At 56.1% G+C, this 25619-nt stretch overlaps 9 protein-coding genes across 9 annotated transcripts; 5 read left to right on the top strand and 4 right to left on the bottom strand.

Annotated features, from left to right (window-relative positions):
- Nucleotides 1-103: 103 nt before the first annotated feature.
- On the bottom strand, nt 104-1583 carry CH63R_09381 (alpha-1,3-mannosyltransferase CMT1; the record flags this gene model as incomplete). Its single annotated transcript, XM_018304355.1, has 2 exons — nt 104-1389; nt 1460-1583. 2 exons carry the CDS (start codon nt 1581-1583, stop codon nt 104-106), a joined length of 1410 nt encoding a protein of 469 aa, XP_018156378.1.
- A 1705-nt stretch (nt 1584-3288) lies between these two features.
- Nucleotides 3289-4473, top strand: CH63R_09380 (uncharacterized protein; the record flags this gene model as incomplete). The annotated part of the gene is made up of 1 exon (XM_018304354.1): nt 3289-4473. The coding sequence occupies one exon, from the start codon at nt 3289-3291 to the stop codon at nt 4471-4473; it is 1185 nt and encodes a 394-aa protein (XP_018156377.1).
- A 1365-nt stretch (nt 4474-5838) lies between these two features.
- On the bottom strand, nt 5839-8655 carry CH63R_09379 (uncharacterized protein; the record flags this gene model as incomplete). Its single annotated transcript, XM_018304353.1, is given in 2 exon segments — nt 5839-7452; nt 7468-8655. 2 exon segments carry the CDS (start codon nt 8653-8655, stop codon nt 5839-5841), a joined length of 2802 nt encoding a protein of 933 aa, XP_018156376.1.
- A 1568-nt stretch (nt 8656-10223) lies between these two features.
- CH63R_09378 (Coatomer epsilon subunit) lies at nt 10224-11277 on the top strand (the record flags this gene model as incomplete). Its single annotated transcript, XM_018304352.1, has 4 exons — nt 10224-10617; nt 10673-10815; nt 10864-11102; nt 11169-11277. 4 exons carry the CDS (start codon nt 10224-10226, stop codon nt 11275-11277), a joined length of 885 nt encoding a protein of 294 aa, XP_018156375.1.
- A 3080-nt stretch (nt 11278-14357) lies between these two features.
- CH63R_09377 (2,3-diketo-5-methylthio-1-phosphopentane phosphatase) lies at nt 14358-15388 on the top strand (the record flags this gene model as incomplete). Its single annotated transcript, XM_018304351.1, has 2 exons — nt 14358-14457; nt 14517-15388. The coding sequence occupies 2 exons, from the start codon at nt 14358-14360 to the stop codon at nt 15386-15388; spliced, it is 972 nt and encodes a 323-aa protein (XP_018156374.1).
- Nucleotides 15389-16715: 1327 nt separating this feature from the next.
- Nucleotides 16716-19324, bottom strand: CH63R_09376 (uncharacterized protein; the record flags this gene model as incomplete). The annotated part of the gene is made up of 3 exons (XM_018304350.1): nt 16716-18207; nt 18279-19169; nt 19239-19324. The coding sequence occupies 3 exons, from the start codon at nt 19322-19324 to the stop codon at nt 16716-16718; spliced, it is 2469 nt and encodes an 822-aa protein (XP_018156373.1).
- Nucleotides 19325-20279: 955 nt separating this feature from the next.
- Nucleotides 20280-20792, bottom strand: CH63R_09375 (uncharacterized protein; the record flags this gene model as incomplete). The annotated part of the gene is made up of 1 exon (XM_018304349.1): nt 20280-20792. One exon carries the CDS (start codon nt 20790-20792, stop codon nt 20280-20282), a length of 513 nt encoding a protein of 170 aa, XP_018156372.1.
- Nucleotides 20793-23809: 3017 nt separating this feature from the next.
- On the top strand, nt 23810-24141 carry CH63R_09374 (uncharacterized protein; the record flags this gene model as incomplete). Its single annotated transcript, XM_018304348.1, has 2 exons — nt 23810-23990; nt 24041-24141. 2 exons carry the CDS (start codon nt 23810-23812, stop codon nt 24139-24141), a joined length of 282 nt encoding a protein of 93 aa, XP_018156371.1.
- Nucleotides 24142-25357: 1216 nt separating this feature from the next.
- Nucleotides 25358-25597, top strand: CH63R_09373 (Ste12 interacting protein; the record flags this gene model as incomplete). The annotated part of the gene is made up of 1 exon (XM_018304347.1): nt 25358-25597. The coding sequence occupies one exon, from the start codon at nt 25358-25360 to the stop codon at nt 25595-25597; it is 240 nt and encodes a 79-aa protein (XP_018156370.1).
- Nucleotides 25598-25619: the final 22 nt, after the last annotated feature.

Here is a 25619-nt window from a genome sequence, read left to right as displayed (position 1 = left end):
CGGCTGGAATGCTCCCAATTCCCACGGGGTGGTGGTGGGAGGTTCCGACATGGGGTATTATCAATCCATCCTTTGAGATCCGAGATACATACAGTTCGTAAAGCTACTCCAAACCCTGGTTCCAAGGCTCCCACGTCTGCTTATCATAAATAGCCATACACTTGACCTTCTCGGGCGGATCGGCCTTCCAGTCTACTTTGAAGGTCTCGTCCTTGTCCTCATCTCCGACCCACTGGCCGGTGTAGCCCTTGGCCGCCTTGATCTTCCGCCCGGCCTCGTCGCTGTATTCCAGGTTGACGCTCGGCACCACCGCGATCCTGCCGAAGCCGGCGTTCCACAGGTCCTTGCAGAACAGCTGCGGCTCGCCCTGGAAACACTCGCCCGGGCCGGGCGCCCTGAACCGCACGAGGCGATCCAGCAGGGGCCGCGCCGTCATGGCCACGGCGCCGTTCCAGCACGAGAAGACCTGCAGCGGCTTGTGGTCGGCGAAGCGGCGGCGGGACGTGTCGTCGTTCCAGAAGATGTTCCAGGCCGAGTTCCAGTTGCCGTCGGGGGGGATCTCGAAGAAGGAGTCGCCCTGGAGGGTGCGGCTGATCCAGACGTCGTAAAAGGTCGGGTCCGGGCCGACGTAGGTCCAGTCGAAGCCGCAGGTCATGTCGGCGCCGAGGTAGAGGCGCTGGTGAGCGAGCTCGAGGATGTCCTCGAGGCAGATGGCGACGTCGTTGAGGAAGAGCACGACGGCGTCGGCGGCGTAGCGGGCGGGGTCCGAGACGAGCGGGGCGAGGGCCATGTTGCGCAGCTCGGCGAGCTTGCCGATGCGGTCGCCGGCGCCGGGGTCGAGGTCGCTGCGGGAGAAGTGGTACTCGACGCCGATACTCTCGAGCTCCGGGCGGAGGAGGTGGAGGATTTCGTAGGTGCCGTCGCGGGAGTTCCCCTCGACGACGGAGAGCACGCAGTTCTCGGGGCCGAGGAAGCGGATGGCCTCGACGACGGAGCCCATGAGGCGCGGCAGGAGGTCGGCCTTTTCGCGGATGTTGAGGGCGATGAAGAACTTAGGCTTCTTCAGGGAGGAGGACGAGGAGGCGGGCTTGAGGTACTGGTAGCGCGAGATGTCGGGGCGGGGGCAGTCGAGACGGGGCAGGGAGTTGTCGTCGGCGTCGAGGATCGCGGTGATGTATTTGGACGCGTTCTTGAGGTGCTCCGGGTCGCCCTCCGGGAGTGTGGAGGCGGCGCCATCGCCGTTGCCGGCTGGGGGTGATATCGGCGTCGGGGTCCGTGTGGGATTCGGGGTCGGCGTCGGCGTCCGTGTGGGCCGGAGGATGACGGTTGAGGTTGGAACGTGGATGGCGTGGCTGGCGTTACGATGAGGGTTGGTAAAGTGAACAGGGCCTGTAACTTGTTAGCATTTCAACCCATTTGGTGGAGATCGCGGAGAGAATTTGATGTTGTGTGGACTCACGAAATGGTGTGTACGCGGCTCCGAGGTAGGCCCTTCCGGAAAAGAGATCATAGCCGACGAGAAGCCCGATCAGCGCCAGACAAACGGCCAAAATCTGGAGACCATGGGCGAGAGAGGGCTTCATGGTGCATTGAAAAGATCAACGTCGAATACAGCACATGACGCGATACTGTAAAGACAGGCGGCCGCTTGGAGGAAAACGACGAGATCGAAGAAAAAAACGAAAAGAGAAGGACAAAAAAAGATTCAGCAACTCGGCGGTCCTTTTGCGCAACGTTCCCATTTCATATCCGCGCCTGCCTCCTCGACACCCCGTCGTTCCTGCGTACCAATACACACTCCGCGCCCATGTTCTTTGAGCAAGCGATGGTCGACTTAATTACGGAGGTAGGGTCACACTGAAGCGTTCGCCCCCCGTTCTGGCCGTACAGTGATCCACATTTGTGCCGGGGTGTATCAATCGAAGTCTCGATAGGCAAACGTGGATCTTTGTGCTCAAACAATTACTTTGGTGAACACCGTTCCGTTCGCAAAGGGTAGATCGACTCTGGCCGGGTATGTTCAATTTACTCAGGAAACCCATCCATTTCTGGGCCTTCAGTGATATTAGCACTTGAAAATAGCTTCAATATTCGACAACCAGTAGTTAGCTCTGACACTGCTGACCAGCGAGCCCGCGCCGTTGAACCACCCACCGCTGTTCAAGCCCATGCCGGTGAGCGGCGTAGCGGGAGGTCCACTCATGCCGGCCGAAATTGGTTCCCGCAGCTCAGTTTGCCGCGCGAGTACACCATCCTCAACCAATGAACGGCACTATCTAAACGCTCGCCTCCACGATGCCGTTGGTTCACCCTTGAAAGTCTACCAACAGCACAGATGGCTCCATGTCTTGAAGCAGCGCTTTGCGGAAACCACCGATGTTTCTATCCTTGGCCCAGCATGATAGCTATCGTCGGCTAATCACGTCGTCTTCTTTGGCTCGGCGGAGCCAACGGGATCAGAACGGCTCGACTGTGTACCAGCGTCGTCCGAATTTCCGGGGTAACGAGAATATGGAGGCAGGTCTCGTCCTTCTGGGATGCTGTGGCTCGGCCGGGTTCAAGACCACTCCTGTCATCATACCCTCTCAGGTTCCATCTCTTTCTTCTTCTCCTTCTTCTTTTACTCTTCCCTGTCCTTCTTGTCCTTGCCTTCCTCGTTCGGTCGACGTATTTCCAGCTGTTCAAATTGCTCGGCAGCATTGCCCAGCCCTATTTATCTAATGAAATTCCACGAACATCTTTTAATCACCCTCTGCTATGGCGTACTTAGTGCTGCCGCCACTCCTTGGCCGGTTGCGCGAGAGACAGGCATACAGTCTATGCCTCGACCGACTCCACCACCACATCCGGAACTGTCGAAGAACAAACTATTGAGGCGGCAATTCGACATGGACCTTACAACATGTGGCTACTCTAACGGCAATCCAACGTTGCCAATCACTGCAGTCAAGGGGTTCCAGTGTCGGATCGACATTGAAAACGGCCTATGGGGGTTTTGCAGCGCCGACGTGCAGGCGGCCTCGGATTGCAGTTTCGTGGGACAATGTTTTGACACACATACTTGTGAAAGAGGGTGCGGGAAAACGGACGGGAGCTCTGGTATCATCTCGACAACATGGTAAGCGCAATCAGTCTGGCCATCAGTGTGGAGAGATCTTTCCAGCACTTTGCCAAGTGCCTGCTTATATCCTTACTTGGACTTGGACACCGATGTTTTTGCCCTGACCGAGTTATAGTACGCAGTCCAGACAGTTCTGTCAAGCTAATTTGCTTGTTTTTGCGGCGGACATGACATACACCGAGGTTGGTTGCGGGCCGGTTGCAAAGACGTACAACTTCTTGGTGACGACTACCGAGTCAGAGAAGACCAGTGCGACGCCCACTTCGTTCAAGTCCTCGGCGTCTTCAACCTCAACAAATCCACCAACTACCGCAATAACCTCAACGAGTACCGGTTCCAGCTCGACCACTTTGTTGGAGGCAACGCCCGGCGCGGACAACACTGACTCTCAGCCTTCGGTGTCACCTCCCTCAAACGTCAGTAGCTCCAAAGGCCCGAAGCTAAACATCAGCGCCATAATAGGAGGCGTTCTTGCGTGTCTAGCTCTCATCTGCATAACGATACTCGCGGTCATATACATCGTACGCAAACACAAACGAGAGGAGTCAAGCAGACAGAAGCGACGCATATTCGAGCTTCCGAGGAAGGGCTCGAAAACCTCCAAGACATCTACCGATAGCACCGACAACTCTTTGCATGAAACCCAGTATCCAGATCCTCCGGATGACAGGGTTCACCCGGAAGCAGGCTGGGGCCCCTCTGAGGCCTACGGCAGCGAAGTACAGCCGAATCCACATGGTCCCTGGGAAATGTTCAACGAAGAGAGACCTGTGGAGCTTTCAGACGAGAACCGTCCCGCCGAATTGCCGGATCATAACTTCCTCGAAACACTGCCGACAATAGCACAAGCTCCGACGAGACAAGATTCGTGGCGGCCGAATGATGACGGGGCAGCGTGGGGGGACTTGAGGCCGCCTCCAAGGCTGAGAGACAGACTGCGTTGGACAGCGAACGGGACGGCCGTCCGAGGCGTAGAGTCAGGCTCTTGCGCCTTAACTGTAGGGAATGGTATGGTTGTTGGAAAAAGGAGCAATCCAATTATGGTACCCGACGACGATGGCGTGCGTGGTCGATCCGGGATTGTTTCCTCCAACTTTGCGTCGTCACTGCGGCCGAGCCGAAACGGTGACGGGGAGGCACCAACAAATAGCGCGAGACATATAGCAGCATCTCTACACGTCAATATGGGAAGCCCGGCAAGAAGAAACACAACACACCCGCACCCCTCCCAACGCAGTATCCTCCGGACCCAGTCGACCGCTATCAGCGTTGCTTCTAGCGGTGAAATCTACACGAGCTCCCCGAGAGAGGTCAGAACCCTCGTGGAACGATCAGAGAATGAAGTTTCTTGACTGGCATTGCAACGGGGCTTTTATATAATGGCGTGTGCAAAGCGAGGCTGAATTTTACCGAAAAGGAGTTTCCACAGTTACGCGTCATGCTTCGGAGGTTGTTTTCGCCTGCATATCTAGATTCTCATCCACCGTGTACGACTGGGAAACTGTTACCTTCACACAAGCTCTGCTTTCATTCTGCTTCTAGGTGGTAGGATGGTGTTATTGTTTTGTCCTTATACCAACATTGCAGCTGGGTACCGGGGTATCCTGCCATGATGGCGGCGTAATCGGCGAACAAACGAAAAGTCCATTGAAACAGAGCGGCGGGATATCGAATGGTCCGCTATTGAAATTGCAAACTGAGTATAGGTGCTAAGCATTCCCTCCAAGACTTCAATGCTTGTGTCGTTCCTTCTTCGTTCATCTCAGTCTATGGTTCGGTCTCAGCAACCCCATCGCTAAGCTTATCGCGGATGTGTCATTGAACGTGGAACCAGAGAGTATCCACCGATAGTGTGCTCTTTAGGGTGTTTAGATTTCAAGTGAGCATTTTGTATGAGCATGGTCCGACCGGCTGTCGGGCCTCTTGGCTGGAAATTAATGAAATATCACTCTAAAGCCTGTTGGTATGGCTGGATGGAGCCCACTCATTGCTGTTTGGATTCGTGCCACTGCCATTCACGCGTCGAGGACGTCAATCCATAGCCCATGGGGATAAAGAGTCTCTGGTACGGATCTCGTGATTAATGAAATAGCTAACTAGTCTCCTGTCCGAAGAGACAATCTTGGTTCTGGTCTGGTTCCTGTCTGTCCGTATCTGGTGCCCATTGCTCGCCCTCAGTTGGGTATCTCATACATGAAAGTGACCATGGCAGCAAGAATAAAGTGCCCTTGGCTATGATGATGACCCGGTTCCTTCCAAAAAGAGAAAGATCCGGGTCGTATTCTGAACAGGCAAAAAAGGGGGAAGGTTCGTGGAAAAGTGTGAAGCACAAACCCTGCATAGCAAAAAATGGGCTTCCCATCTTTCCATAGCTACTTTGACAAAGAAAAATCAAGCGAGGAAAAAAGAGCCAAAGATATCCGTTTCCTATACTCCAACATACTCTCTCTTTTCTGATGGGCGCTTTAGCCGCGCTCTCAGAACCCAAAGCCGAGATTTCGGATGGCACTCCGATGAAAGGCGGAGAATCCAATCCCAGGAGCTGATAATCAAAGGTTCGAGCCGATTCTGTCGATGATGATGTCACATCAGCAAGCCGGGCAGGTAGTCGCAAAGAAAATAGTTGGAAGAAAGCAGGCATCGAGCAACAAGAAAAGACGACGTTTCGTTTCTCAATGGTCCACCTGCTCGTCTCTTTTCTGTTGATCGTTCGTTCATCAGAACCAGTCAGCGTCGTAGCCAGGGGCAGGGCTGACGGGAGGAGGCGCGGGAGGGGCCGTAGCAGCGCGCTGGAAGCGACGATGCTTGCGCAAGCTCTCGGCGGGAGCTTCGCCGTCAATGCAGTATCGACCGCTGCCGCCCTTGTCGAGTCCGTCGCCGCCACCTCCGGCACTGGAAGGGGCTGGAGCAGAAGGAGCAGGGCGGGTGGGGCAGGGAGGCACGTTGGATCCCTTGTCCGGGCCGGGAGGGTTGGGATAGCCGGCAGGGGGTGCAGGATACTCGGCCTCAGACATGCCATAGCTTGTTAGAACCTGGCGGCGCTGGTCTTGGGTGAGGGGCACGGGGTTCATGGAGTCTGGCAGAGTGTGGTAGTTGGTCTGCTTGTAAGCGTAACCGTACGCGAGGGCGTCCTCGTGGTAGTTGGGGTCATTCCAAGCCTCATCTTGACCTCGGGAGCCAGTAACGGTGCCGGTGCTGGTGCCATAGCTCGAACCGTAGCCCGAACCAGTGTTAGTGCGAGCAGTCGTGTACAGACGGTCGTTCTCCTCGGAGAAGAAGTCGTCTAAGTCAGCCAACTTCTCACCCGTGGTGACGGGGGCATGAGAAGTGGCTGGGGTGGGCGGCAGAGCAGTAGTGCCGGGCAGACGAAAAGTAGGCCGCCGATGATGAGCGGGAATGACCACAGTCTGGCGCGTGATGCTGGAGGCGGTATCGGTGATACCGGTATTGAGAGCGGCCATGTCAGCCTCGAGCCGCTCTTGCTTCTTCTCGGGTGACGCCTCGGCGAAAGTGTCGAACTCATCCTGGATGAGAGCCTGATACTCGTCCGCGGTGAAGCTGCGACGTTGGGTGTCCTGGCTGTTTTCCATGTCCGGCTGTGCAGACGCGGATGACTGAGACTGGGCTGAACCCTTAGGCTGGTTCGCGGCAGAAGTCGTGGAGTCGTGGTCACCAGCAACTGGGTTTTTGCCAAAGGTGCCTGCGGTTCTGTGAGCAGCAAGGGCGTCAGATTTCTTCTCGTCGTGCTCGTAGTCCGATTCCTCATCGTCGCGGAATTCGTACTTGTTCCTGCCGCCAGCGCGTTGGATCTTGGGCCAGCTGAAGTTAACAGCGCCACGAGTGTTATGTGCAGAAGAACCACTGACGATTCTGCTTCTCTTGCCACAGTCAACGCCGAGAACCATTACGTCTCTGGTGACCATGGGCAGGGTCGTGGCAATGGGCTTGGCATCGACTTTCTTGTTGCCTCCGTCAACGGGCTGCTTCATTCGAGAAGGGATTCGAAGCGGCGCAGGCTTCATGGTGTGGGAAGCGATCGAGCGCTCAGCGTAAGCATCCTCGTCGAAGTCGATGGAAGGCTGCTTCTTCGTCTTTCCAAAGCCAGGGACGATGTCTTCCTTCTTGATGTTCGTTACGATGGCCTCGCGAAGAGTCTTTGTATTCTCGAGATGGACGATCTTGCCCTCGGCGTGGGCGGCATTGACACGCTCGACAGCGCGCTGGTTAATCTCATCCTTGTGCTTCTGAGTCTCGGCGGCCTTTGACTTGCTCGCTTCTTCCGAGTCAGAAAGCTCGTCATCGGAGACGTGAAGAGCGGCCCGCACGCCTTTCTAAAACGTGTCGACCTCCTTCGGATCTCTCTGAATGAATGTGCAAGAATCCTCGCCGTCAATGGTCTGAGGAGCAGCCTTATGAACAGTCGGATTGGCAACGGACTGGCTGACGGGCTGTAGAGCAACCGGTTGAACGGGATTCTTTCGGTCGAAATCCTCGAGGAAGGTTTTGGCAGCAGCCTGGTAAGACGGGGTGAGGTACTTGTTCAAGTAGAACGGATCGCCGTCGGACGAGCCAGTGCTCCAGTTAACACCCTCGGAGGAGTCGTCAGCGAGCGTCTTGTCGTTGTCAAGCTTGGACGCCAAGGTGCTGGGCTGCTGGATAGGGATCGATTTAGTCTGCTGAGTAGCAGGTTGAGCAGCAGTCTGAGCAGTTGGCTGTGTAGATGACTGAGTATTTGACTGAAAAGACTCGATGCCAGACTCCGAGACACTATCGTCATCAGCATCGTCTTGCATGTCGGGACCTGCAAGAGCTCTCCAGTGGTCGATCTTTGCATAGATCTCGGGGTATCTCTGACGGAGCACGAATTCCTTGGCTGAGTCCTCCTGAGTGTTCGCCGATGAGATAACGGGGTTCTCGCGTTTGGCAGCCTTCTGGGATTTCTTGTCGGCTTTCTTCTGGGCTTTTTTCTCGGCTCTTCGAGAGGCTTTGGTGCTTGCCTGTGCCTCTTGTTGATGGTACTTCTGCCTGGATGACTGTCCGAGGGCCTCGTCAAGATAAGCGGAAGCAGTAGCAACGACTGCTTGCTTGGCCTCACGCTCCTCCTTGACAGAAGGGTATCGCTCCTCTAGAGCGTTGGTAAGAGAAGCCAACTTGTTCCAGAGCTCAATCTTGGCGGCTTTGACCATGGACTCACCTCCGTCCTCCTCGAGAGGAAGGACCTTCACCTCCTTGTCGATGTGGGTAGGAGGGATATAGTCGTCGAGGCAACGAGCAAGGGGCTCACCTTTGAAGAATTCCTGCATCTTGAGGAACTCGAGATCGGTGTCGTCCTTGACAGAATGCTTCTCGTCGGGCTGAGAGATAAGACTTGTCGGGAGCGAAGCAGCAGTGATGTCGGTGGATTCTTTAAAGGAAGACTTGCCCTTTCCCTTGTCGACAATGGGCGAAGAGGCAATGAGATCGTGGTCCTCACGACCCGCCATTTCGTTGGACTTTTCCGGCGTGTCTCCAACGCCCTCGAATTTAGCGACCATAGCCTTGACTGAAGAAGCCGCGGATACCTGTCGATTTCGGGGTACAGGAAGAGGAGGAGGCGAAGGTAAGCCTGGGATGACGTCTCGTTTGCGATGTACGACGCTCTTGCTTTGAGGAAGGGGAGGGGGTGAAGAAGGGGTTTCGTCGATTCCAGAAGCAGAGTCTTCTTGACGGAAGAAGGAAGAAGCTTTTCGGCCGAGGTTTGCAGAAAAGGAATCAGGGAAGCGGGCAACGGGCCTCTTTCGATCGAGGACACCAGGCTCCGAGTAGTCTCTGGAGCTGCTGGAGCCTCTCTCATGCGGCTCAAGCGGGTCCATATCGTTAGATTGTCAAGGCAACCGCTTGGATGGGTGGGATGAAGAGCGTGATACTTCAGTTGCGACGAAAGTAAAGAGCGCGAAGAGGGCAATCCTCACGAAAGAAGTAGGCGAGAAGAGCTAGAATGAACTGGCGAGAGACCGCAATGAACAGGATGAAGTACACCCAGACTGCCAGAAGGATTCTCATAGGGATTGCTAGCCAGTGAGTAAACAGGGTATTTTTGCAACAAAGAGCAGTAATTTGAGGATCGGGGATGTGAGAAATTGATGCTTTTGTGAAAGTGAGAGTAGTCAAAGGGGGGTGAGGTGAGGCAAGGTGAATGTGAGCGCGCCCTTTTGTGTTGTTTTGTTTTTGCAAAGAAAGGGAAGGAAGGAAGGAGTGTCTTCTCCAAGTGAAGGCAAGAGCCATACAATGTGGTCGTTTTTCTGCCAGTGTTATATTCATAGTAAGTCATATTCCTCATGGAAAACCTGGTCTGACTGCTAAGCAGGATAGTCGACTGCTGTAGCAAGACCAAGCCCCTAATGCCCTGAGTACTCCTATTGTAGATGGCCTTGAAGCCTAGAAGGTATGAAACAGCGGTTTTGTCTTTTGATAACAATGCTTCTACACATTTAGCATGGCTTTTCAATGAATGTTGTCTGGTAAGCTGGCCATCCAGCCAAACTTTGGGAAGTCGACATCTTGAGATAATTCGATCTGAGCTCTTATCTCGGCCCTCTCTATGGAATGATTAAGTAGAAACTTCTATACCTTGTTAGGAAACCAGCTAAATTAACGAAAGATACAGAAATCACTGTCGCTAAAGAAGCTGGCATCTTTAACACGATGAAAACCTTGTAAGTAGGACATGAAGGAGCAGGATGAGGCCAAACGCAATGAAGACAACCATCTCGTTGCAAGCAATGTAGTCTCTGTATTTGAATCATTGAATAATCATTTAAATATGTTGACAACGTATTTCAAATGCGGTGTGAGCTTTATATTGATAATGCTTTCCAAGATGGGCTGCGATGTTGAGGTGTAGTCTTCATGGAGCTGTACGGACAGCTTCGATAGGTATGCACGGGCCATTTGATAGACCCACCATCCCGGTCGGCATCCTCCGTGCCTTCTCAGGGTTCCACGTTGTCCAAAGTCGGCCCCCACATCAGTTGCTGAGTGTCAAGGGGGGACAACACATCGCAGCCGACTGTCATTTGGCATCAACACCCAACGACGAACCAACCCCATCGAAACCGCCAAAATGGACCCCTACTCTGCCGAAGGCGAATTGATCAACATCCACAACCACTTCCACCAGGGCCAGTACCAGGAGGTCATCGACTACGACACCTCCGCTCTGTCCCCCGAGAATGAGCTCCCCGCCCGCGTCCTAGTCCTCCGCGCCCGCATTGCCCTCGGCCAAACCGAGGATGTCCTCGCCGATGTCCAGGGAGAGAAGGAACCCGAGCTGGTCGCCATTGGCGCCCTTGCTGAGAGCGCGCTCGGCAAGACGGATTCTGCTGTGAAGACGATTGAGAAGCTTGCGGCTTCCGAGGGAGAGAACACCACGGTTCAGATTGTTGGAGGCACAGTTCTGCAAGCTGCAGGCAAGTCAGAGGAGGCACTTGCGCTGTTGTCGCAGCACCAGGGAAGCCGTATGTTTGGCTTGTACAGCTGATAGGGTGGCCTGTGCTAACACGTGCCTTACAGTTGATGCTGTCGCCCTGATTGTCCAGATTCACCTGCAACAAAACCGCAACGACCTCGCTCTCAAGGAGGTAACCGCCGCTAGGAGGTGGGCACAAGATAGCTTGCTGGTCAACTTGGCCGAGTCGTGGGTTGGCCTGCGACAGGTACGATAACCACACCCCGAGGATAGCGGCGATACTAAAAGACACCAGGGCGGAGACAAGTACCAGCAGGCATTCTACGTGTTCGAGGAGCTTGCGCAAGCGCCAGCGACATCGTCTATCGCGACTCTCGTCTCCCAAGCCGTTGCCGAGCTGCACCTAGGCCGGACAGAGGAGGCACAGGCTGCATTGGACCAGGCCCTCGCCAAGGACGCCGGCTATGCGCAGGCCATCGCCAACTTGCTGGTATTGACGGTCATCTCGGGCAAGGACCCCAAGGAGATCACGGAGTAAGTTTCGATGCTATACTCAAACTGGCGCTTCTGAGAACGGCTGGCTGACTGCATTTGACACAGGAAATTGAAGGCGGCGGACCCCCAGCACCAATTCCTCGCGGACCTGGAGGAGAAGAGTGCGGTTTTCGACAAGGCGGCGACCAAGTACAGCGCCAAAGTGTCGGCATAGGCTATGGGGTGGATGTACTGCTGCTGATACGGCATAATGTTAGGCGTACGGTTTAGAGGAACTCAAATGGATACAACGGTTCGGAAAAGCGCAACGAGACCACGCCCGAATTACTACTTTCCACTTGCTACCACAGATGCATACCCTCGCTCGCCTTTGTTTGACCGAGGGGTCGAATCTATGCCATTTCCGCGCGACCAGCCTCCTCGCCACCAGTGATCGGCAGGGCTCGAAGGGTCCATTGCTTCGCCGGCCTCTTCTGGCCAGCTGCTCGTTCCGGGCTTGGAGTGGCCGGTCGGCCGAGGCCGCCCGAGGTGACGGATCGGTGGCTTTGGGCATCGGCAGATCGGTATCACTGTCTTTCCCTTTTTTCTCTAGCACCAGAGGCCAGGCGGACGGCAGTGGCCCTCCGCCTGAGTCAGGATTCGCTTTCACAACAGCAAGTCAGAACTCGTGGGCGGACATCGTTGGCTAAGGCTTATTTGCTGGACGACTAGCCAGATGGACGTGCGTTGTGAGGTTGCTGCTGACGGAGCAGACTATCCGGCAGGGATTAAGTTGGGGCGATGATGGACAGCGAAAATGCGACGACTATCTTTCGCATCGCACAGCATCGAATTTTTGGTCTCGCCTCTTGTTAGGTGTGGGTCCGAAAGAAGGCGTCGAGTGGCACTCAGGGTCTTGCGATTTGCGTCCAAACGCGGGGCTCAGAGAGTTCGAGATACAAAACGGCACGATGCAGCTAACATGCTGCCCATACGTCAAGATCCCGAGGACCGGTGTCGATGTTCCGCCAACACATGAAAAGAACTCATCTAATTGGGAACTCAGAGAGCGCCTTCGTCGTCATCGGCGATGCTATGTCGACAGCGACAAGCAGGGCTCAACGGCCAGCGAGGGGCTCGTTGTGGTCGACAAGGACGATAAGAGCCCTCATCGTGTAGGATTACGGGATCCTACTGGCCTGGCTCACCTTCGTGCAGGCTACATCACAAGCCTTTTGTGTTCACCGCCAAAGCGGGCATGGGTGCCGGACGGCTAGTCGAGGTACGCTTCTCATCATGCATTCACTGCCAAGGATTCTTCTGCTGAGGTTGCGAGGCCGGCGGGGAGACCAGGCTGGGCCGCTGCAGATGAGACGGGTCCATTGGATGACTGGAGTGCAATGGAGAATGACAAGAGGCTCGTTTGGCTATCCCATCATCCCCGTCATCCCCGGCCTCGATCGTTTCGATCTGGGCCCTCAAGCCCCTTTCATAATGCATATGCGCGTCTCGACGGGCCTTGGGCTAGACAGGGCACCAGTGCAGCAGCAGAGCAAAGACGGCGACTCGGACGAGACGAAACGAAACGGACCATGGTCAGCGAGACCTGGTGGTCTGCAGCGCGTTGCTTTCGCGTTACGACAAAATGATTTGAGTGCATACCTATGCTTGCAATAGGCGCTGCGGAGACGAAGAGCCCCCACTCACCCTCCCGAGGGCGGAGTGACATCATCAGACATCGTAGCTCGAATTCTTCGAATTCTCGATTTTGTGTTTTTTTTCTTCACCATCCGCCAACCAAAATGCCACATGCTGCTTTCCCCTCCCAGAAGACCTGGAATCGGAAATAAATGGGGCCCCATTCCTGCTCATCCTTGCACGCATCAGGGAAACGCCGCCAGTTCGTCTACGCCACATGCAGCAGACCTCCGGCGCCGTCTTTAGACTTTTGCTTTCGATTCTTTTGCTCGCTTGCTCACTCAGCGGACAATGTCATCGTCCCCTGCAGTACCACTGTGACCGGGGCTGGAATACTCTGTTCGGCCGGCGACTTTGGACGGATGTATCATGTCGCCTTCCGATCCTCTGATGGGGTGGACCGAGGGGCGCGTTGGGCCAAGTATCGGACTCTCTAGCCATATGTCGGCCTTTGCTGGAGGGTGTCTCGAACAGACGGAAACGATTTGGCCCGGCCACGTCGTTTCTTGTTGCCGACTCTAGAGCCGAATGCTAACAGCAAGATCTGTCATTCCACCAGGGCCCGTTCCGTGTCCGGGATCTTTTTTTGGAGAGAAGTTTCTCCTGGCGATCAGCAACAAGAGGCTCTGCGAAACCTTGAGACTCTGCTGGTGGGAGGCTCCGAGTGGTCCAGTCTGCCGCACAACGAACTCGGCGGCCCATTCATTGTCAGGGCGCCGCCAGCCTTCTTCCGGCTGGAGGGGGGGGGGGGGCGCGGCGACGCATACTACCCACCACCAGTCAGTCTGTCTACCCATCTCGATATGTGGCCGCTTATTTGAAAGCACAGAGCCATCCTGGTGAACCAGGTCCCGTCCCTTTTGCCACGCTAAATCCCCCCCAATTGGGCATGGTCTGGAAAAGCCAGAGGCGGACAAGTTCTGGGAACAAGCCCCTCATCGTATGTCGCCTCCATTGGCGACTGGCAGTCTGCGGTGCGCCCGTTTGACGCCGTCCGAGTCGGCGTGCTTTCGGCCGCTTGCCATTGTACTTTGGGTCATCCCGGAAGCGGCTTTCTCACCCCAACGAGAGTGTCGTGGGCGAACTGGGCTGTCTGGCTGGCCGGCCTTGGCTTGGCCAAGCTTTTTGTTTTTGTTTTTATTTTCTCAACTCCTTGGTCTTCTTTCGTCTCTCTCATGCGCGCATGCAGGCTGGCGCGCTCTGACGTCTCTCCGTACCTAACGTACCCATGCTCCGGAGGAGACGGGGGCAGGGGGGTGAGCAAAACCATCTACTTCACTCTATAGGGCGTCATCGTGGAGGAGCTGGATGACTGGCTTAGCCCTCTTTTTCTCTCTCCTTCTTCTCTACCTTTCTTTCTTCTCTTTCGCTGCTACCGCTCCCGGGTCGAGAGTTTAGCGTCGTTTTGCGTGGGTGTGGGCATTGACTTCTATTAAAGCTGCACACTTTCCCGTTGAAACTCGCTCATGACAACTCTGACCACCCAGCCAGCACTCCAACCTTAATAGCCACGACGTATTATAAAGAGTTCCCACACATCGTGCCTCACTTCGATCACCTACATAACCAAACCGTACACATCCACTCTCACAGACTCTCTTCAACACACCGTCAAAAATGCCTATCCCCATTACACCTGCCACGGTCAAGGCCGCTGCCGAGTCTGGCCTGTCCTCTGTTACGGAGAATAAGAAGCGCAAGATCATCTGCTTCTCAGGTATGGACGACTGCACATTGTCACTTCGCCCTCCACTCACTAACACATCATCGTTCTAGACTTTGATGGCACAATTTTCATGCAAGACACCGGTCACATCCTTTTTGACAACCACGGCTGCGGATCCAAGCAGCGTGAGATCCTCGATGAGCAGATCAAGACGGGCGAGCGGTCTTTCCGCGAGGTCTCGGAGGAGATGTGGGGCTCCCTTAACGTGCCCTTTGACGACGGCTTCGAGGTCATGGAGAAGACGCTCGAGATCGACCCGGCCTTCCAGGAGTTCCACAAGTTCTGTATCGACAACGACATCCCCTTCAACGTCATCTCGGCCGGCCTGAAGCCCATCCTCCGCCGCGTGCTTGACACCTTCCTCGGCGAGGACGCCTCGTCCCACATCGACATCGTCGCTAACGAGGCCGAGATCACCGACGACGGGTCCGCCTGGAAGCCCATCTGGCGCCACGACAACGAGCTCGGCCACGACAAGGCCCTCTCCATGGGCGAGGCCCGCGAGGAGGCCGAGATGGCCTGTGAGGACGGCACGATCCCGCTCATCGTCTTCATCGGCGACGGCGTCTCGGACCTGCCCGCCGCCCGCCAGGCCGACGTGCTCTTTGCCCGCCGCGGCCTGCGCCTCGAGGAGTACTGCGTCGAGAACAGCATCAAGTACATCCCCTTTGACACCTTTGCCGACATCCAGAACGAGATCCGCCGCATCCGCGACGAGGATGAGAAGAAGACGGGCGGCAAGGGCATGCCGGCCGCCTTCAACCCTCGCGCCAACATGTGGCGCCGCGTGTCGAGCAAGAGCGCCATCCCGAGGATGGTCGCCATCACCCCGGCTGAGGAGAAGATGTTCCTCTGGCCCGACGTATTCAGCGTCGCCTCGCCCAGCATCGAGAAGGCCAACGTCGCCCCCGTCTTTGCTTAAATGTCGTACATGGCTTTTGTTTCGTGTTTTCTCAGGTGGTGGGGGCTTTCTCCTTCAGTCTATGGCGTTTTGATGTATACGACAAGGGAGGGAGGTGCATAGCATGCGTTTCAATTTAAATCGGGCTTGGGTATCATAACTTGACGCGGCGTCCCGGGGGGCGGGACGGGGGGTTTTGGGCAATCGGGAAAACAAAGAGAGACTTCTTGCGAGACTTTTTTTTTTTTTTTTGAGGGATCTACAATCATGTCCAGCGTTGTTAGATAACGACAGATAGAGAAGATTGGGATAAGAGGAATATTTTATTTCTCATTCCAGCCCTTTTCGCCACACGTCGTTCGTTTCATCTCTCCCTCTGGTAAACGCAGTTACAGGGTCGCCCATTACGGATCGGAAACCCGCATACTGGGACACGTTTCGACGCCAGCCTCGACGCTGTTTGGGGGGGCTTCCTCCGTCTCGATCACGACTCACGACGGTTACCGGCCTGTGCCAACTTCAACCAGCCAGGCGTTGCTGAAGTCGAAAGACGAATGCTGCTTGTTCAGTTTCTCACGCCTGGAAGCCGGCGCGAACAAACACGGAAATCATTCATGTCCACCACCCCCGGGAGTGTGTCGCGGTAACAGTGCTTGGGGTACCCGGGTCTCTATACAGAGTACGCGCCCCAGCTCATTTCTCCGGCGGAGCGTGGAAGTGGGTGTCCGTCGAAGCCGGTGGGCCTTGCGTCGTGATACTTGCAATCCGTGATCATGGCGAGGTCTCTTGTCAAACATTTACATTCCTTGAAAAGGTCCCCCTCCCCCTCGTCTAGAGGGGGGGGCGGCCCTCCTTGCATATCTGTGTGTCTCTGTTCCCTCCCCCCTCTGACCAGTCAAGCAAAACACTAGGGTATAAACGTCCTGTAATATCCGTAAACCGTCCTGCCCAACCCTATCATCAGCACCGTGGCCGTAACCGAGCCAGATCGCCAACCGCCATTCCTTGGAAACAATAACAACATATCCATCTTTATGTGCGTGAATACCCTCAGCCATCCCACTGAAGTGGTCCTTCCTGCCACTCCGATCCATATGTGCACCCCGACCCTCCTTATTGTTGGATAAACATCAGAAAGAAACAAAAAAGAAGAAAAAGCTAGAAAAAAGGAACAGCCCCCTTATTAACACCATTACAATGCTTCCCAGATGCAAACTTTTAGAGGCCGACATATGTACACCTGAGCAAGAAGATTAAACAAGAACAGGAAACCGCCGGGACAACAGAGCGCCCGAGAGGAGCGGCAGCCAACGCGGCGGATGCCATGGGCCGGCGGGGTGAACGGCGCCTAGGCATATCCCTTGGCGGGATCTAGCACGCTCACGGCATGGCTGGAGAACGTAGCGTGCCCAAACGTCGTCTCGACGTCCTGATCGACGACGCCCCACGCAACGTTCTTATACGCCGCGCCCACGTCCCTTGCGGGTCGGTGGCACCGCGCGCTGATGACGGCGGAACAGCTCCCGCCCCTCAGCACGAGCGGGTTGCCCGCCTTCGCCCCATCGACGCTGGTCGGCGAGGGGTCTGCGCGCCGGAGGCCCAGGCCGATGACCAATCCGGCGGCGACGACCATCAGGGCTAGAAAGGCGAGCAGCCCGACACCGCTGAAGCCGATGCCGTTGATCGGGACGGGAAACTTCTCGTCCTTGACGGCCGGGAGGACGTCGACCGAGACCATGATGACGGCGTTGCTGAGGACGAAACCAGCGGCGGCGAAGAGCAGCAGAAGGAGCCAGGAGTACGGGCGCGGGAGGGTAAGGAAGAGGGAGGTCGTCTGGGCGCCGCGAGGGCGGCCCGAGCTGACGCGGAGGGGAAGGGCGATGCCCGGCAATGCATACTGGCTCATCTCGTGAGAGAGGAAGTAGGACGACAGCAGGGCGTTGGTGGAGAGGTATAGGACCGCGAGAAGGAGATGCGGAAGGGCCGCGAGGATGGTGACGCCTGCGCGCACGCTGCGATTGGGGAGGGTGTACATCTCGTGGGGACGGGCGCTGCCGAAGGGGCTGAGGGACGATGTCGAGTCTTGGGCGAGGGTCACACCCAGGGCAGCGGCCGCGAGGCCCGTGGGCGTGGCCCAGGTGAGGAACCAGAATGTCCAGAGGGCCAGGCCCGGGCTCTGGAACCAGAAGTGGTCCTGGGAGGTCCAGTACTTGGCCTCGCGATAGCCCCATCGCCCCTGCTTGACATCCTTCTTGTCGAGGAGGCAGATGCCGCGGGTGGTGTGGTCGGGCTGGGTGACGAAGGAGGCGATGGCGTCGCCGAGGGTGACGAGGGGTTCGAAGCCGGTGAAAAAGTAGACGGCGCCGATGGCCGAGACGGAGATGAGGTTGAGGATGGCGACGACGCCAAGAAGCGAGCCGTTGAGAATCACGGCGCACGTCTCGGCAGACTCCGGGCGTGCGAGGCAGTATTCGACCGAGGAGCTGTTGATCCGGATCCGCGAGGGGTCGGACGGGTCGATGAACCGCGCCAGGGAGGTCCCGGATTTTTGCGTCTGCACGAGAGAGTTGGTGGGGGCGACGACGTCGGTGACGAGGACCACGGCGCTGAAGTCGGACTGGAAGACGCCGCCGAACTGCGCGGCACAGGCAGCGTTGGTGAGGTTGGTGAGCTGGCGGCGCGAGGCCAGGTTCTGGAGGCCGAGGATGTCGAAGCGCGACAGGCCGCCGGCGTTGGTCTCCGAGGCGTTGCTGAACTGCCCAGACGTGAGGAAGTCTTGGGTGACGAAGACGACCTGGTGTGCGAAGGCGGGTTGCGTCGAGAAGATTACGGCATTATAACTGATGCGGGTCAGAAAATTCATTCTCAACGGTCAGGGTCACTTTCCGGCGGCAAGACTACGCATGCATACATTACTTGGGTGCTGAGAGCCGCCAGCATTATGATGGCTGTCATGACGACCCGCGGTTTCGAGACGAAGCGCAGGTTTCTGAAGGAAGGGATTCCGATGTCAAGCCACCGCCTCCCGTCGTGGGCCATCTCGATCTCGATGCGTGTAGGGCTGCTCAGGACCTGGAACACGTAGTTGGCGGCCGACAGCAGCACAATGGTGACGACGTTGATGGCGACGAAGACGCCGATCTTGACCTGTCTGGCGGTCGCGCAGTCACCTTCGAAGATGCGGCTCTCGCCCTTGATCATGCCGACGACGACAAGGGCAAGCACCAGACACACAATGGCGACGATGAGGATGAAGAAGCCAATGACAATGTTCAAGGCAATGCCGGCCCTCCACCCTGACTTCATCCTGTTGAAGGTGCCCTGCGAACCACGCTTCTCGTCCGGAGGCAACATCCGCTCCAGGTCGTCGTTGGCCTCAACCGTCGAGTGGGTGCTTGTCGTGGCCTCCTCGTAAAAGCCTTGAGCGCTGCTCTCGTTCACGTCCGGGGGCGGCGCATTCGCCTCGAGCGTCTCGGGACTCTGAGTCTGCCTCTGACGCTCCTCTCTTCTGCGCGCCATGGTCTCAGGCGTCTCTCCCCTGATGTAGTTGATGATGTAGTCCGGGACGATGTTCTCGAGGATGGTGGCCGTCGAGTTACGTTTTCCGGGGGCCCAGGTAGCTCGTCTCGGGGGTTCCTTTGGTGGAAAACTCTGCGGGTCCGGGAAGCTCCCCGTGAAGCCAGTGAAGGGCCGCGACGAGGCGACATCGGAAGCGGAGCCCTGGTGTCGGAGAAAGGGCCATTGCACTGTCTGTCTGCTCACCGTGCTCTCCCTCTGCTGTAACGTTTGCTGCTCGTGAATTCTGGATGTTGGATGTCAGTTGTTGTTGTAATCGAAAAAGTGCCACGACACGTGGCTGAATTGTATGGACCTTTCTGTTCTTTCGACGGCGCCGTCGTCGTCCCAGTCGTATCTGTAGGACGGCTCATGATCTTTGGGTGGGATTACAACCTCCATGACCTCACGGAGGACAGCAGCGCAGGATCGTACGCGCAGCACATGGACATGAAGAGATTAAGAAGGAGAAGGAAAAGAAAGTAGAAGAGGGCGATGACGGTGTTGTCGCAATAAGGATAAAAGGCCGTATCGTATTCGTTCCAGAAGCCGGTCAGTGCAGGACAGAAGAGTAACCAAGCAAGCAGCAGCAACGACAGCCAGAGCCGAAAGAGTGTAGGCTTCGAGGCGATGCGTATTGTCTGCAATAGTCTTTTTTTCCCTCTTTTTTTCTTTCGTCTCGTCTGGAACAGCCAAACTCGACAAAACAGAATAGAGTTTTAGAGTGACGTGCAGCTGACACGTTTGGTGAAGGAGGCGGAAGGAGGGAAGAAAAGGGAAGAGGGCGTCCTGTGGCCGAGCGCAAGAGTTTTGCGATCGTCTTGTATATGTCAGAGGGCCTCGTCCGTCCGACCTCTCAGACGGCGGGTCTGGGCGCGGGAGAGGCGGCCCTAACAGGGGAGGGGCATAAGAAGACTGACCACAGTCTAACTGGACCAAGGGCATGGGCAGATCATGAGCCGGGGAGAGACCATGTTTCTCTGGGAGGGGGAAGGGGAAACCCTTGTGTCGTTGGAGGGAAGGATGCGAGACTTGCCCAGACTTGTCAAGGGCTCTCTTGATGCGGATGGGATGTGGGTGAGCCTCGGTGTAAACCGATCGAGGATGACAACCTGCTACGTACTTGGACAAGGGCGGAAGAAGAAGAAGAAGAGAAAAGAGGGGAGGGGGGGAGACGTGACATGGGAGGGAAGGGGGATCTCCGGTTAATGCCCGATCATGGAGGGAGGAGTGACGATGTCTAGAGGTGACCCTTGGTCACCAGGGATGTTGGCAGCAGGTGCTTGGAGATGCAAGATGAGATGGCAGACCTCTCGGCGCTTGGTGACCGACTCAGCCCGGTCCGCTTCCTTCATTTCTAGGTACTCTGATGGATTGGACGAGATGACAAGATGGGAGGGGAGGGTCCGTTTCGGTGCCAGAACCAGAACGCTGACCGTGCAGATTGGGAGTCGGAGGGAAAGGGGTGGCTGAGCCTATGATGAGATGAAGAGATGAGCTTTTCGGGAGAAGAGTCCGGGTCTGGGTCTGGGTTGGAGTCTGAGTCTGAGCCCGAGTCAAGGGTTGAGCCATGAAGGACCCGATAGTCTGGAAGTGCTGGAGGCGACAGGATGGGGGATAGAATAGGCGGAGGGAACGCCAAAGCATTGGCATGTTGGACATTTGTGTACAGTCCGACACTTGCTGACCGACAAAGCCATTGTTTCCTTTTTGCGACGTTTGAGGACGAGGCAATCCGAATATCGGTCAATGCCTGGATGCCAGCCAGCATTGTGTTTCCTTGAGGCTTGAGGGGACCAACCACCTGATGACGGCAAGGCTTGAGCGTGTCTTCTTCTCTCATCTCTTCCATCTCCTTCTCCACCTGCATTGTTCTCCTTTTTGGAATCATGGGCGAGGCAAAGCGGCTAAGCTAGGCAGGTAGTAAGTACCACCGCCGCCACCGAAAAGCGTCTAGACGTGGAAGACGGGCGATCCGGGAACTATGGCGGGTTGGTTGAAGAGGGACCCGCCGTGTGGGAATTGGACTTGGGCTTGACCACCTTGGGACGGAACGATTGGGACCACGGCCGGCATGGAAGCCCTCCGTTGCCGTTCCAGACAAACAGGCTCAGATGGCTTATCCATACCACAGCATGAGTTGTTGCGAATCGAGCCCGGAAAGGAATCGATGCGGGTTCCAACTACCGGCATGGCCTAGGAGGAAACGAAGGACATGTCTGCGGGATGCCTGCTGCTTCCAGGGCTCCCTTTTCCCCTTTTTGCAGGGGGTTAAAGCACCCAACATCCACAACTGGAACAGGTGCAAGGGGGGCCGGCGTTGCTCACTGCTGGGGTGGTTCGCCCCCTGTTACACACGGGACCAATCAGAGACGCACATACCTCTGTGCATTTTCCGTCTTGAGCAGTGGGACTACACTTGTCACTTGGCTGTTCTACTCCCCAGTACTCTTTTCACTTTGACAGTATCAACAATAAGATGGATGTCTCTCTCTGAGATGTCTTCTTTTCGGCCCCATCGGCCAGACTCATCCGTAAAATCACTGTCTCTTAGTTCTGCGGACTATTGGTAACCAAGGAACACCAACCAACACTATGACTGGTCCCAACTAGGCCCGCCCATAAAAGGGGCACAGACATCGTCTCTCCCTCCAGGTCAGGCAAGCCTCCTTGCTCTGCCCTTGAAAGCATGACCGAGCCCATCTCAGCAATACCCAGCGAGAAAACCCCGATCCTTCATGCAGAAACCACAGAAACCCATCAACCACGAGGACTCGAGCCTGGCCATCCTTACCGCATATCACCTAACCCCTTCCCCCCCCCATCAGAGTCCCCTTTCTAAAACCTTGGGGACCCTCCTCCTCCTCCTCTCCCATGATTCGGCTGGGAAAGTGAAGGCGAGCGAAAAAAACGAGGAAGCACCACACACACATTCATGCATTCTGCCCACCATCACGCCCAGGGGCTTGCTTGTTTCATCAGGTCTCGAGATGTCCGGCCTGCTGCGCAAACAGAAAAGAAATTTGGGAAATTACCCGTCGAACCATATGTCGGAGCACCTATAACTAAACCAACAGGTCATGCCTACTCACTTCCCTCCCAGTCCTGGCCGACCCCATATTCCGGAACTCTCTCTTACAGCCTCACTCCGCGCGCATTGAGCCCAGCGCTGGAGGCTCATTAAAGTCGATAAAAGATGAACCCTCCCCCCTCACTCGTCCAAACGGGCCGGCGAAGCTCGAGGACCCATTCGAAGGTCGACAGCCCCCCGGATTCAATTAAAACACCAGGCCAAGCGAACCCGACTAGCACACGCACGTTCAAGACGCCAGTGTCGTAATGCCATAGAACCAGCTCGCTTCTTGTTCAGCCCTCAAATTTCCTACTGCCCCCGCCTTATGCGACCGTCAGGCTCTCGCCTACCCAAGTGGAACGAGGAAAGGCTGTTTGAGGAAATGGATGGATGAAGAAAGCCTCCCGTGTTTCGACAAGACGTTGACAATCTGTTTTCAAACCCAGGCCACCACTCGTAAACAGGATTGATTGACATCTGTGATGGACCACAAGCGACTCCTCCTGTAACGGTGAGTTGTGAGCTCCGCCATCTCGTCGTCGATGGTGCCTCACCGACGCAATCTCACAATAACATCGCCGTGCTACACCGTCGCTTCTGTATGCTGTGAGTGTCACGTCCGTCAGGCTCCAGTCATGGGGTTAAGTGACCTAGTGTGGTCCGTCATGAAACCTAGCCAGACGTCAAGTGCGCCACGGGGCACCTGTTGAGCTAGCTCAGGACACATTCACACTCCGAATGACGCCTGCAGCTGCGGCATCCATACCCGCAGCCAACCGTCAGCTCGACAATCCGCAGCCGCCGTTGGCTTACCTGAATCCTACGGTGACACAGAGGCTAAGGAGTTGACGGGCTGCGGCGGAAGATGGCGGGCAGCCCGTGCCCCTTGGCGTATTGGCGCTAGTATTGCCATGTGTAGATTGCTTCATCTTGGTTGACTTGGGCCTCGAGGACGCAAGTGGTGAAGGGCCGACGAGCGAACCCGGTGTCGATCATTCAGCCAAAGGCAAACCAACAATTCGCCAGGTGGTATGCAAGAGGATACCCAACCGATCGACCGACGATCCAAACAACTCATCGGCAAGTCGAAAGGGAGAGGAGGCTTGCTACATGAAAGGACCGTCAACCACCCCCCCAAATTAAAAAAACAAAACAAGAAAAACAAACTTCCCCCATCAACTCTCGTTTTCTCGCAATTCCGAGGAATACATAGACTGCAGCTGCAGACAACACAGAGTTTCGCGGATGCCCCTTATTAATCAGCAAGGAGAGGCCACCACATCATCAGGTGTTCATGATAAACTGGGTGGAGAACCGGTGCTGACAATTGCGGCATGCTCGCGCCCTATGCGATTTGCAATCACAACCCAGACCGCAATGTCAGCATCTCTCGGCGCTCGCCCTCACCCGCAAATTCCGACCGGCAGCTCCAGTCGGCACATTGGGAATTGGAGCTGGTCCCGGGTCCCGTGAGCACGAGCAGCACAGAAGCGGTGCAGCCGGGGAGATAGAGCTCGTCAGGTCACGCATCGTTGCCGCAGGAGGACCAACAGAGGCCCGGCTTCCACGGCGGTTCGGGTGGAGCTCCACGACTCGGACAAGGTCAGCCAATAACGACAGGCTGCTACCAGGAACGGGTCTTGGGAGCTCATGTGCTGCAACATTCTTCACTTGGTTCTTTTGTGGAAGAAGAGAACACGCCTTGCCTGTGTCTTCGACCTTGGCAGGTTATCCTCTTCGACCATGTCGTCGGGAAACAAAGTCCGAAGAGGCTTGAGAGGAGCTCCGATCCGAAGCGGCGGCCCCTCCACTTCATGCCTCCTCAGACCGCCTTCGGCTCGGTGCCCCCCCCAGTGCAACTCTACCAAACCGCCCTCCCTGGTTGCTCATTCTCCATCGCCAGCACGCAAGCGGTGACGTATCGTAGCAAGAATCACCCGAACCCGCCGCCCCTCCCTCCGTCGTCACTCCAGTCGACAATCCCGGCACAGATACGTATGTTGATGTTGACATGCGCAAACAAGTCTCGTCCATTCCGACACTAGGGGCGGAAGAGCAAGAGGTACCCGGAGTGAAGAGGTTGACGGCGCAAAGCAATATCCAATCTAGCGAGACACAACCGGACAGCAGCATCACCAACAGCTAACAAACGTCCGTTCCGCTCACTGCCGCCCCTCCTCCCGACGAAGAACCCCCAACCCCCGATCAGCCACCAATCAAAACGAGACAACCCGTGGCAGGTAGGCGCTTCTCAAGGTAGATTGGGGGGACACTCGGCTGGTGCGTACTCCAAGATGATCCTCCCTGTAAGATCAGCCCAGCCGCCGCGCGGGACCCTCTTTCGCTTTTTGCTGCGTGGTGCCATTCAGCACAGCCACAGGCTCGGAATCGCACGTTCTCCCTCCCGCCTTCCTGCCGCTAGATTGCACCAGGTTTGGCCAATTGCTTACTTTACGTCGTACATAATTGGATAGAAAGTACCCGTTCGTGGTTTCTAAGCTTCTCATTGGATAGTGCTAACTGTGGCTGCCACCCTCCTCGACAGGCGGGACTGCTCAGAGTCACTGCCAACTGCCCACTGTCCAAGGAGGGGGAACACGGTTGGGACCTGTCGGGACGTCCTCTTTGAGTACCATCCATACCGGAAGAATGATACTCCAGCATTTGACCTTGACTGAGCCTATCAAATTGGTGGAAATTGAGCGGGACCCATTGCCAGGTCGATTGGGTACAGTCCAGAAAGTACCAGAGTGTACACACTTGGTTGGGATCACCGTCAATCACTCCCGGAGCCAAAGTGGCAGCGAGTCACACACACACACGCCATCCACACCCAGTCCACCCTCGTCCGTTTCCCGCCCTTTTTGACCTTAAATCGCATGTTTCGCGACCCCCCCGGCCCGTCGATTTGGGCCCAGGTTGACAGGTGTGTCCGCCGGATACATTGCGGATGTATGCGGGAGTCGTACAGGCCGACCTAGATGTCCAAAGAGGGAGCTGGAAGACCAGGAAAGTACGGGAAAAACAAGGGATCATCTGGTGCCTCGTGTCCGTTCGTCTCTTCCCAGCCCAAATATAATGCTGCCTGCCTGCCTGCCACCCCCTCTTAACCTGTCCTTTATCAATACCTGTTTCCCATTCTCCCTCCCAACGATTCTATTAATAAACCATCAAAACCATAGCCCGTTCTTCCTGTCTCTGCCACCCACAACCAGCTTCACCTCACCTCTTTCTTATACAAGGGGCACACACGATCACTTTCCGTCGTCAACAACATCGGAGAAGCTCCCTTCTCACAACTCAAAACCACCAACTCAACCCAGCCCAAACCAAACCGGCGCGTTAACCCCCACACATCCAACATGTCGCCGACATACACCATGTCCGCACACCTGTGCAAGTCCATTTACGCCTCCTGGCGCGAAACTCGCCGCTCGCCGTCCGACCTACCCTCCCCCGGCGTCCCGGCCCCCAATGTGACGTCCTACTTCCCTCGCAGCCCATCTCCCGAAAAGCGCTCCATGGACAGCGATCGCAGCGACACCACGGTGCCCATGGCTCGATCCACGTCGAGCTCCTCGTGGCGATCCGGACCCAAATAGATGAGATTCTGAGCTTCAGGGA

The sequence above is a fragment of the Colletotrichum higginsianum genome, chromosome 6, assembly GCF_001672515.1.
Source record: "Colletotrichum higginsianum IMI 349063 chromosome 6, whole genome shotgun sequence".
Classification (NCBI taxonomy): domain Eukaryota; kingdom Fungi; phylum Ascomycota; class Sordariomycetes; order Glomerellales; family Glomerellaceae; genus Colletotrichum; species Colletotrichum higginsianum.
This window is presented reverse-complemented; position numbering and strand designations above follow the sequence as displayed.